The 12,312-nt window shown below is 50.7% G+C and overlaps 1 protein-coding gene across 1 annotated transcript in view; it reads left to right on the top strand.

Moving 5' to 3' along the window:
• Positions 1-61: 61 nt before the first annotated feature.
• LOC122388278 overlaps positions 62-12,312 on the top strand; it is a 29,538-nt gene continuing 17,287 nt past the window's right edge. Inside the window, exons 1-3 of the mRNA XM_043379210.1 lie at positions 62-413; positions 8,212-8,358; positions 9,338-9,532. Coding sequence (XP_043235145.1) covers positions 351-413; positions 8,212-8,358; positions 9,338-9,532 — 405 coding nt within the window. The 5' untranslated portion in view covers positions 62-350. The remainder of the gene's footprint in view (positions 414-8,211; positions 8,359-9,337; positions 9,533-12,312) is intronic.

Genomic DNA, 12,312 nt, shown 5'->3' on the forward strand with positions numbered 1-12,312 from the left:
ACTGAACTGATCATCACCGCGAAGGGAGATCGAATCGACGGCAGAAACGCGTGGGCAGAGTGAAAAATCAAACGGCTACGTATCAGCATTTTCGCGCATGTTTGGGTCTAGTTTTGATGGATTGGATGCCTTGGTTTAGCTTCTGGGGGGCTTTATTGCTGCACGCTATTTTGTTTTGGGATTAAGTTGCGATTGTTTTCTCTGCTATCAGTTTATTTGTTCAGTGAAAAAAAAAATTATTGTCTGTATACGCTGCGTCTAGATGGCGTTTTAGTGAATCATTTGTCCGAATTATTTGGCCCCTGTTACATTGCTGATAAGAATCGAAACTGCGAAAAATCGCCCGCAAGATGACACGCTGCCAGCTCATGCAAACGAACGATAATATGAACACCAATTGGCAGTCGGCAGATGTGAGTACCGACCGAGACAGCCGGTCGTTCCGCCGTTGAACCCGCGCCCCAGTCCCAGTGGCGGTCCCAGCCAAGTCTCAGCCAACTTCGCCATAGTGGGGGAGGCATATGTTACCACACAACTCCAACTCAAAAACTAAGAGGGCTAGAAAGACGCGGTTAAAAGCAGTCGATAGCTCTCAATGCGTACGTTTGAAAGTATTTCAGTCATTTTTCATCTAAGAGCAATATTGGGGTCACCAGACGTCATCAAAGGTCAAAATTTACCAAGTGTCATGATATTTTTCAGAAAACATGCCGTTATCTCAGGAACTATGATAGCTAGAAAAACGCATGGAAAAGCAATCGATAGCTTTTGAACTCTTCTTTTGATAAGGTCATCGTCAAAATTGACGTCAGGTCAACGGTTAAACGTCCATAGGTCAAACATTGTGAAAATAGCTGTTTTTGGATAACACTTTTTTCACGAATCACTTTTAAACCAGCAAAGATAAAGAATTGGCAATCGCACTATCGTGTTTCTCTCCTTCAGGCGCTTCGAAACATATGTTTTTTTTTTACCCGGAAAGGTCAAGGTAAAATTTTGATTTCAGGTCAAGGTCACGTCGTGACCATAGGTCATGTCATGTTGCATATCATTCGATGCGTCTCGACAAGACAAACACAATGAAGCTATCCCCAGCGTTCTATCTCTTTCCAATCGAGAGTTATTGACAAAAAGCTGTTTGTAGCCTCAAATGACCTCGGATGACCTTTCTAGATCAATCTTTCTTTCTAGTCTTTTTTTAGATGCTATCGGCAAAAAGACACCTTGTTCGTCACGGGGGGTCCAAATCATTGTGATTCTGAAATATTCGAACTGTTCCTATGCATACACACGTTTCTATAGAGGCATTTTCATTTTTCTCCATTGACTTATTATAATGGAAAGGTCACGCCACTGGCCTGACCTTAGGTCAGTTATAAAAATCCGAGATATAAAAATTATAGGTGCCCATAACATCATGCAATCCACCAAGTTTAAAACCTCTCTGTCAAACACCCCAGGCATTCGGGGTGACGTCGGCATCTCGGCATCAGCATGCCGACGTCGGCCCGACGTCGGTCCAACCTCGGCACGACGTCGGCTGGATGTCGGGTATGCCCGCATATACCGACGTCCAGCCGAGGTCCAGCCGACGTCGGGCCGACGTCGGACCGAGATCAATTGCTGAGGTCCAGCCGACGTCGGGCCGACGTCGGGGTGACGTCGGACCGACATCGGCCGCTGTTTTGACCGTTAAAATAATATAAAATGCATGTTTCATGTTTCATAAAGAGCTTCTGTACTCAAAATATCCTCAGGAAACTCAAATCTTCCTTCACGCCGCAACCCCCTGATCCGGACTGGACGGGAAACTTTATCCCATTTGGGATTGCCCGTAAGCCGAGCTCGCCCGTAGCCGGATGCGGTGAGTGCTTGGGGGCTGCTCGGCCTATCCTTTGGTCAGGCTCAGCCCCGGCAACTCACCAGGGCCGGGCCCAGTTCATATAGAAAGGCCAGTCGGCAAGTGTCACTTTGCCAAAGTGACACTTATCAAAGGGACACTTTGGGAAACAGTGCAGGTGTGTAAGGGTGGCTATATGAATACATTTGTGGGGTCGCCCTTTCCAATAAGTGTCACGTAACAGCAATGGGACTCTATATGAACTTGACCCAGGGTGCTCGCCAAGAAGACCAATGTCTCATGTTGATCAAGACAGCCCATATTCAGCCCAGATTCAGCCCGGATTCAGCTCAGATTCGGGACATCTCCGATCAAGCTGAAAATCGCACACAATGTAGGACCTGACATGCCCAATCCACAGTCCAAGTCATTCGGCGGCACTCCTAGCCGTTTGACCTACAGAGGTCAGCAAAGGTCACGTGGCCCAAATTTGCACAGCAGATTGTGGCTCACCCAGTAGAGCTAGACCGCTACAAATGGCACCAATCGACTCGCTAGCATCTAATCTTACTTTCCCAACACTCATCAGACCTCTCAAGGTCATGTGATGACCTAAGGTCATTTGTGGGCTATGTCGAAAATACACTTGCACAGCAGTTTTCGAGTAGATGGATTAACCGAATTCCAAATCAAAGCACATCATCGGGTAGCCCATAGGCCGTAGTAACTTTCCTTAAAACCGCTGCTTGATATGGGACCCCGTTTGACCTCGGCAGGTCAAAATGTGCAAATAAACGACACTCAATACGTCGCAGCCCGGATTCAGCCCAGATTCGGGACACCTCTGATCAAGCTGAAACTCGCACACAATGTAGGCCATGACATGCCCAATCCACAGTCCCAGGCATTCGGTGTCACTCCCAGCCGTTTGACCTACAGAGGTCAGCAAAGGTCACGTGGCCCAAATTTGCACAGCAGATTGTGGCCCACCCAGTAGAGCTAGAGCGCTAAAAATGGCACCAATCGACTCGCCAGCATCTAATCTTAGTATCCCAACACTCATTTGACCTCTCAAGGTCATGCGATGACCTAAGGTCATTTGTGGGCTATGTCGAGAATACACTTACACAGCAGTTTTCGAGTAGAGGGATTGACCGAATTCCAAAGCAAAGCACATCATCGGGTTGCCCATAGACCGTAGTAATTTTCCTTGAAAACCGCTTTTCGATATGTGACCCCGTTTGACCTCGGCAGGTCAAAATGAGCAAATAAACGACACTCAATACGTCCCAGCCCGGATTCAGCCCAGATTCGGGACACCTCCGATCAAGCTGAAACACGCACACAATTTAGGCCATGACATACCCAATCCACAGTCCGAGTCATTCGGTGGCACTCTCAGCCGTTTGACCTACAGAGGTCAGCAAAAGTCACGTGGACCAAATTTGCACAGCAGATTGTGGCCCACCCAGTAGAGCTAGAGCGCTAAAATGGCACAATTCGACTCGCCAACATCTAATCTTACTTTCCCAACACTCATTTGACCTCTCAAGGTCATGCGATGACCTAAGGTCATTTGTGGGCTATGTCGAAAATACACTTGCACAGCAATTTTCGAGTAGAGGGATTGACCGATTTCCAAATCAAAGCACATCATCGGGTAGCCCATAGGCCGTAGTAACTTTCCTTAAAAACCGCTTTTCGATATGTGACCCTGCTTGACCTCGGTAGGTCAAAATGTGCAAATAAACGACACTCCATACGTCGCAGCCCGGAGTAGGCCCAGATTTGGGACATCTCTCATCAAGCTGAAAATCGCACAAAATGTAGATACTGACATGCCCAATCCACAGTGCGAGTGATTCGGTGGCACTCCCAGGCGTTTGACCTACAGAGGTCAGCAAAGGTCACGTGATCCAAATTTGCACAGCAGAATGTGGCCCACCCAGTAGAGCTAGAGCGCTAAAAATGGTACCAATCGACTCGCCAGCATCTAATCTTAACTTCCCAACACTCATTTGACCTCTCAAGGTCATGCGATGACCTAATTTTTACAATTTGTGGGCTATGTCGAAAATACACTTGCACAGCAGTTTTCGAGTCGAGGAATTGACCGATTTCCAAATCAAAGCACATCCTCGGGTAGCCCATAAGCCGTAGTAACTTTCCTTAAAACCGCTATTCGATATGTGACACCGTTTGACCTCGGCAGGTCAAAATATGCAAATAAACGACACTCCATACGTCGCAGCCCGGATTCAGCCCAGATTCGGAACATCTCCGATCAAGCTGAAAATCGCACACAATGTAGATCCTGACTTGCCCAATCCACAGTCCGAGTCATTCGGTGGCACTCCCAGCCGTTTGACCTACAGAGGTCAGCAAAGGTCACGTGGTCCAAATTTGCACAGCATATTGTGGCCCACCCAGTAGAGCTAGAGCGCTAAAAATGGCACCAATCGACTCGCCAGCATCTAATCTTACGTTCCCAACACTCATTTGACCTCTCAAGGTCATGCAATGACCTAAGGTCATTTGTGGGCTATGTCGAAAATACACTTGCACAGCAGTTTTCGAGTAGAGGGATTGACCGATTTCCAAATCAAAGCACATCATCGGGTAGCCCATAGGCCGTAGTAACTTTCCTTAAAAATCGCTTCTCGATATGTGACCCCGCTTGACCTCGGCAGGTCAAAATGTGTAAATAAACGACACTCAATACGTTGCAGCCCGGATTCAGCCCAGATTCGGAACACTTCAATTTATGGACAAGAAGCCTGCCAACGCTTATGTACTCAAAGTCTGAACTCGATATCTTTTCAATTGCGGTAATAGCCAATCAAATCTAACGGTATAAAAAATTACAAAATGCTCTTAAAAACACATTACTGTGCACAGCCATCAACATTCCCGGCACTTTCGCTTCAAACTCCGATGGGAAAGGGCAAGACAGTACAGTCGTGTACAGGTTGATGGTCCCCTACTCTTTATCCACCGGGTTCCTATGGCTCAGCATTGGCAGCAGCCGCCTGGTACCGGTAGGCTGTGCCGCATGACCCGAGAGTGAAGCGGCACAGTCTACCCACGCCGTTTGACATCGGCTCGGGTCGCCGGGTGGAGCGCTTTGTAGACCAGCTGTTGCGTCAGACCAGCGCGGGGGGAGGGGCTCGTCTCGGTGGTTGGCGTGGGCTGGCGAGTGGTGTGGGGCGTGTTGGTGGACCATGGGGGCTAGGCGGGTGTGTGTGGTCACTTGCTGCATTGCACATTTTGCGTCGCTTAACAATTGCATTCCTGTTTTTGCTAGGCACAATGCACGGAAGATCTAGCGAATATAATTCACTTTACTTGTGCATTGTGCAAAACGTGATTTGGCACGGTATCGAGGCAACCATAGGTCTTGTGCCTATGCATGATATTTAGGCAATACGTTTATGAAAACGGTAGATTGATGCTGGATGTCAATTCGTATTGCTAAATGTCGGCACGTATTAAATGAATGAATGAATCAATCAATCAATCAAACAATCAATAGACATGTATAAAACCGTTTAAATGGCTCGCAACCACTAATAGCAATCACACCATCCTAACTCGGAAAAGCAGCCGGAGCCCTGATGAGGCTCGAACCGGGACTCCACGCTGTAAATTTTGCCAATGATCCATCATCATTCCACCAAGCTAGAGTAACCGGCATCCGAACCCACAAAAACATTTGACTTTGCCGCCGACCTCCCGGCCCCGCCGCCCGCCCGGCCAGACTTTGCCCCGGCCACAGCCACTCATCCGTTGTAGCTCAGCGTAGGAGCGCTCGACTGTCAAACTGACCGGTAGTGAGGGCCCCGGTTCGAAACGCTTCGGATACTGGATGTTTATTTCTCGGTGGGAGGCTTTACGTTTAGTCCACTTTTCAGAAAGATCATTTGGTGACTGACCTGTTTTCTTTCTTTGCTGCAATTCATGAGGAGACCGTATGCACCCTTACCTGTCCTTCCGCACCCCACTTGGGAGATGGGTGGTTGCCCCCCCCCCCCCATGGCTTTGTGAATATCTCTAAAACAAATTTTTAGAGGGGGGATACGATCGGTTCTATGCGACAAGTGACCACACACGCCCAGCCCCAGGTCCGCTCACTCCCTACCCATATCACCCCTCCCCACACCACACTCCAGCCCGCCTCATCCACCGAGCCGAGCCATAACGAGCCTCAGCGCCCCGGGGCGCGACCTGTCAGCGAACACTGTTATATAATAACAGTGACAATATATCAAATCCGTGAACTCCTCTATGAATGTCGTCTCGCAGATCCGGCAGTTTGGACTTCAACGAATGAATGTTGAGGTGTCCAATTATCAGGTCTGGTCCAGTGTCGCCGTGGCGGCGCCAGCTCGCGCCGCCTCGATGTCCCCGACGCCTGGACGCGCCCCTGCCCCCGCGGCGCACGCAACCGCCGGCCTGCGTCCCCGCCGGTTCGCTGACAGGTCGCGCCCCGGGGCGCTGAGGCTCGTTATGGCTCGGCTCGGTGGATGAGGCGGGCTGGAGTGTGGTGTGGGGAGGGGTGATATGGGTAGGGAATGAGCTGACCTGGGGCTGAGCGTGTGTGGTCACTTGTCGCATAGAACCGATCGTATCCCTCCTCCAAAAATTCGTTTTAGAGATATTCACAAACCCATGGGGGGGGGGCAACCACCCATCTCTCAAGTGGGGTGCGGAAGGACAGGTAAGGGTGCATACGGTCTCCTCATGAATTGCAGCAAAGAAAGAAAACAGGTCAGTCACCAAATGATCTTTCTGAAAAGTGGACTAAATGTAAAGCCTCCCACCGAGAAATAAACATCCAGCATCCGAAGCGTTTCGAACCGGGCCCCTCACTACCGGTCAGTTTGACAGTCGGGCGCTCCTACGCTGAGCTACAACGGATGGTGGCTATGGCCGGGGCAAAGTCTGGCCGGGCGGGCGGCGGGGCCGGGAGGTCGGCGGCAAAGTCAATTAATGTTTTTGTGGGTTCGGGTGCCGGTTACTCTAGCTTGGTGGAATGATGATGGATCATTGGCAAAATTTACAGCGTGGAGTCCCGGTTCGAGCCTCATCAGGGCTCCGGCTGCTTTTCCGAGTTAGGATGGTGTGATTGCTATTAGTGGCTGCGAGCCATTTAAACGGTTTTATACATGTCTATTGATTGTTTGATTGATTGATTGATTCATTCATTCATTTAATACGTGCCGACATGTAGCAATACGAATTGACATCCAGCATCAATCTACCGTTTTCATAAACGTATTGCCTAAATATCATGCATAGGCACAAGACCTATGGTTGCCTCGATACCGTGCCAAATCACGTCAAGTAAAGTAAATTATATTCGCTGGGTCTTCCGTGCATTGTGCCTAGCAAAAACAGGAATGCAATTGTTAAGCGACGCAAAATGTGCAATGCAGCAAGTGACCACACACACCCGCCCAGCCCCCATGGTCCACCAACACGCCCCACACCACTCGCCAGCCCACGCCAACCACCGAGACGAGCCCCTCCCCCCGCGCTGGTCTGACGCAACAGCTGGTCTACAAAGCGCTCCACCCGGCGACCCGAGCCGATGTCACACGGCGTGGGTAGACTGTGCCGCTTCACTCTCGGGTCATGCGGCACAGCCTACCGGTACCAGGCGGCTGCTGCCAATGCTGAGCCATAGGAACCCGGTGGATAAAGAGTAGGGGACCATCAGCCTGTACAGTCTGTCTTAAAAGTACCGCGCAAAGTGACGGTGGATCCACCAAGCCTGACGGAGAAAGGGCCTGCTTTAATTTGAAAGTCACCGACCAATTGACCTAGGGAATGGACGAGGATGTCAATTGCTTCGGTGACCCAAATTTAGCAGGCCCTTCCTCAGTCAGGCTCGATGGATCCACCGTCACTTTGCGCGGTACTTTTAAGACAGACTGTACACCTATAGGTAGAATTACGCATTTTCGGTCTTAAAGCAGCTCATTCTATGGGTAAGTTTATGGGTTATAAACGCGGCTGCAATTGCCCCGTGTTATAATTGCTCCCGCTCTCCCCTATCTGCTATAGGTACGTACTTTGGGAGATATCGACTGAAAAGGAGAGGGGGGCGTTTTGCCCCCCCCCCCCTCAACAGGGCGCGGGTTGATAAGGCATGTTGCCTCTCTCTCTCTCTCTCTCTCTCTCTCTCTCTCTCTCTCTCTCTCTCTCTCTCTCTCTCTCTCTCTCTCTCTCTCTCTCTCTCTCTCTCTCTCTCTCTCTCTCTCTCTCTCTCTCTCTCTCTCTCTCTCCCCCCACGACAGTGTCAGAGTGGCCTAAACTCTCGCCCAGTCATGACCTGTAAGTTGTAACTCTCCCGCGCCGGTGTCGGGCAGTGTCGGAGCGGTCGGGAGGTCACGCGCACAGAGCTGGGCTCGGCACCGCGCAGCCCGACCGGCGCGCAGCCGGTGGTGGACCAGCGGTACGGGCCGACGGCGCGGCTGAGCCAACTGCACCCCTCAACGGACGGCCGGAGCCCCTGCGTGAGTGGCCCCGCCCCGCCCCGCCCCGGCCCGCCCGGCGCCGGACCGAGGCCCGGGGGCCGCCACTGGCTGGCTCTATGCCCTGTGTCAGTGACCAGTTTCTGTGTTCTGTTCTGAACAGGGATCCTGCAATGTGGGTTGAAGCGCGTATCACAGTCAAAGATAGGTAAAATAAGGTAAAGTTTTATAGAGAAAGCTTAAACAATGTTAACAAGAAACTAAAAGAAGGGATAAACTAAAAGAGCTGCGCCGGCGCTGCGGCTCTTTTATTTACAGCGCGACAGCCGCGAGTGCTGCACCACTGACCGCTGCACCGCTGCAGCTGCACCACTGACCGCTGCACCGCTGCAGCTGCACCACTGACCGCTGCACCGCTGCAGCTGCACCACTGACCGCTGCACCGCTGCAGCTGCACCACTGACCGCTGCACCGCTGACCGCTGCACCGCTGACCGCTGCACCGCTGACCGCTGCAGCTGCACCACTGACCGCTGCACCGCTGCAGCTGCACCACTGACCGCTGCAGCTGCACCACTGACCGCTGCACCGCTGCAGCTGCACCACTGACCGCTTCACCGCTGCAGCTGCACCACTGACCGCTGCACCGCTGCAGCTGCACCACTGACCGCTGCACCGCTGCAGCTGCACCACTGACCGCTGCACCGCTGCAGCTGCACCACTGACCGCTGCACCGCTGCAGCTGCACCACTGACCGCTGCACCGCTGCAGCGGTGGTGCAGCACTCTCACCGCTAACCGCTTATATCTGACTCATTCCCTGTGACCAGTGACCTGTGACCTGTGACCTGTGACCTGTGACCTGTGACCTGTGACCAGTGACCTGTGACCGGTGACCTGTGACCTGTGTCCCCTGACCTGTGACCTATGACATGTGACCGGTGACCTGTGACCAGTGACCTGTGACCTGTGACCGGTGACCTGTGCCCCCTGGCCTGTGACCTGTGACCTGTGGCGGCGCAGCGGTGGTGCGGCGCCGGCGGCTCGCGGGCCTCGCAGCTCTGCCTGACCGGCCGCTGCCGACGTCTGCTGGTGGCCGAACGGCGCGATAAGGAGCAGCTGGTTCAGCTGAATCGGCCGCCATACGCCGACCTCAGCCTGGAGAAGAACCCCCGCTGCTCCGCCTGCCACACGGCAGTGGACGCCCAACGCTACAGGGTGAGCCGCCGCACCGGATCCCATTGCAACCATACCACTGCACCATGCAGCTCGGCAACACGGGTGGACAATCCCCGTAGGTAGATTGCCGCCGACCAGTGCAGTGGGCACTTCGATAACGCCCAGCGATAACGATATCGAAGTCGTTATCGACGATAGGGTAGGGTGGAGCAAAGCGCCCAGCCGCCCACCCTAACTTTTCAGCCTCAGTATCTCCTTATCTTACAAATTTGAAGAACAACCAGGTAGCTGATCTGGTAGCTCATTACCTTACCTTTCGTCAAACAAAATTGCGACCTCTCCGTTATAAGTCAATAAGAGAAAATTGAAATGCGCCTCTTTTGGACGAATTTGGTTCAAAACCCTCTCAAATATTGGTTCATACATAGGTAAACATAACACACTGAATCGGAAAAATGCACCTGTGACCCTTCTGTGTGTCCCTGAGGTCATCTCAGATTATAATGAACGGTCACCAGCAGTTCTTTGGCTATAACTTTTGATGAGACGTGCTAGAGCGGCGAAAACACGTCAAATGTGTTCAGCTCGAAGATACGGATCGACTGATACAGTAGCGGCGGAACACCTTCAATTAAGGGGGGGGGGGGGGGGCACTGCCGACTTTTGGTCCCACTCTTTCCATGCAACACCCATAGGGCTAATGTTAACCCTATTCCTGGCGGGCTCCGCCGGGACAAGAAACTGGCGGGGGGGGGCCGATTCGGCCCCCCCCCCCCTGAGATCTCGAGAACGAAGCAAGGTAGCGACAAGCGGTAAACAGCATCGGATACGCACGGCCAAGATCTACAATTTTTACTAAGGTCATTTTCAGGTCAGGTCAAAGATGACGTCACAGGGGTCGAAAAAGTCAAAATGGCGGCGCTAGATATGGAGAGAGTTTTTCTCGAATAACTTTCGAATTAGTCAAGATAGGAACAAACTAAGGGCATCATCGTGATCCTCTCGTCAATCCGCATCGAATGATATATATGTTGACCTCGAAAGGTCAAGGTCAAAGGTTGACCTCAGGTCACGTGACCTCGAGGTCATCATGTATATCATTCGATGCGTCTTGACGAGCTGAACACAATGAGACTATCCACGCGTCTGTATCTTGTTCCTGTACGGAGTTATTGGCCAAAAACCTTTGGTGACCTTTGATGACGTCACATGACCTCACAGCTGCCCAACAGCAAAACAGACCTCAAGGTAGTGAAGGTTGATCGTATATGAAGTCATGTATGGTATATGGGGCCATTCCGACCCGTTTTAGTGGTAAAAACAGGGAGTTGATTTTTCCCCCATTGACTTATAATGGGGAGGTCGCGAAATTGACCTGACCTTAGGTCACCGATATCAAAATTCCGAGATATACAAATTGCACATACTGGTACCCTAACTAAACCCTGAAGAGAAGAAATTGATCGGTCAAAAACTCTAGCTCTGGCGTGATTGCAAACTTTTCTGAGGTAGGGTCACCAAACCGCCTCTGGTGACCTGACCTGAGGTCAGATCAACTCAAAATTTTCAGACATGTTGCGTAGAAGCCTTTTAGGAAAAGTCAGAAAATTTGAGCTTCCTAGCTCAACGCGTTTGGGAGAAATAACCAAAAAACCTCAGGGGGGGCTCCTGAGGCCCCCCCCCCGCCAGGAATAGGGTTAAAATGCCAAAATCAAAGGGGGCACGGTGCCCCGGTGCCCTCCCCGTTCCGCCGCCTATGGACTTATATGCAGCATGACCCTTTCCGGTCAGGTCATGACCTTGACCTGAGGTCAAATTTTCAAAATGACCTTTCAAGGTCAACGTTAAGTTCATTCGACGCGTTTCGACGAGAGGAACACGATGCTGGCACAATAAATGTTGTCACTGTCTTGAGTCAAAAGTCATTACAGAAAAATGTTTTTAATAAAAACTGCTATTTTTGGTGTTTTTGCCCTCTGGAGGCTAGTGGCAGTCAGTCACTGGAGGCAGTCATGCATGTCCACAAGTAGGAGCTGCACGCACTAGACATCGAATTGTAAAGGAGATTTGTGGAGAAAAATAATCCAGAACGTATGTCAGCGTTCGGTTGCCTCTGACTGCAGTCGCTGCTGGTATGACAATGAGTATTGAGTTGGGATCCCATGGTGGATCTCATGGTCTTAAATGTTCACGTCTTTCCTTGATTCCAATTTAGGCAATGAGTCGCAGCGTTAATCCTACATATGTGCGTGCGGTCTGAGATTCTAAGCACGGCCACCCCGGTCGACCACAGGCTGCAGCCCACTGGTCACTTTGGATCAGTGAGTGAGCTTGTATATATATTTTTTTGCAAAGAATAAAGATTGTGCCTATCGATCAACGTTTATTTTACCGTTTCGAATTCGCATGGATGCGTATTTTGAGAATAAAATGTCCGTAGCCTGAGCTCGTTTCCTATAGGTAGGAAAAATTCATCAAGATCAAGGTTTTTTATTAAAAAGAAAAACACCGGGCTGCAAATTGCATTAATTGGATTTTATGAAAATCAGCGAAAGCTGGTTCTTATACTCATATTTTGCAACACCTAGTAAATCATGCATTGTGTATTGTGTATTGTGTATTGTGCCAAGCCAACCACGGACCCAGCGGCCCATTTACAGTGGCAGTCATGCCCATAAAATACAAAAAAAAAAAACACTACATACTACTACAAAGCACGATACATTGTCTCAGATGTAAGCACCCTGAGAACGAGCAAAATCACACACATCAGAATGGATGCAGTTCGACGGAGCCAACATATCTGCATTCGGAATTTT

Source organism: Amphibalanus amphitrite, unplaced genomic scaffold (genome assembly GCF_019059575.1).
Source record: "Amphibalanus amphitrite isolate SeventyFive unplaced genomic scaffold, NRLGWU_Aamphi_draft 000316F_arrow, whole genome shotgun sequence".
NCBI classification, from domain to species: domain Eukaryota; kingdom Metazoa; phylum Arthropoda; class Thecostraca; order Balanomorpha; family Balanidae; genus Amphibalanus; species Amphibalanus amphitrite.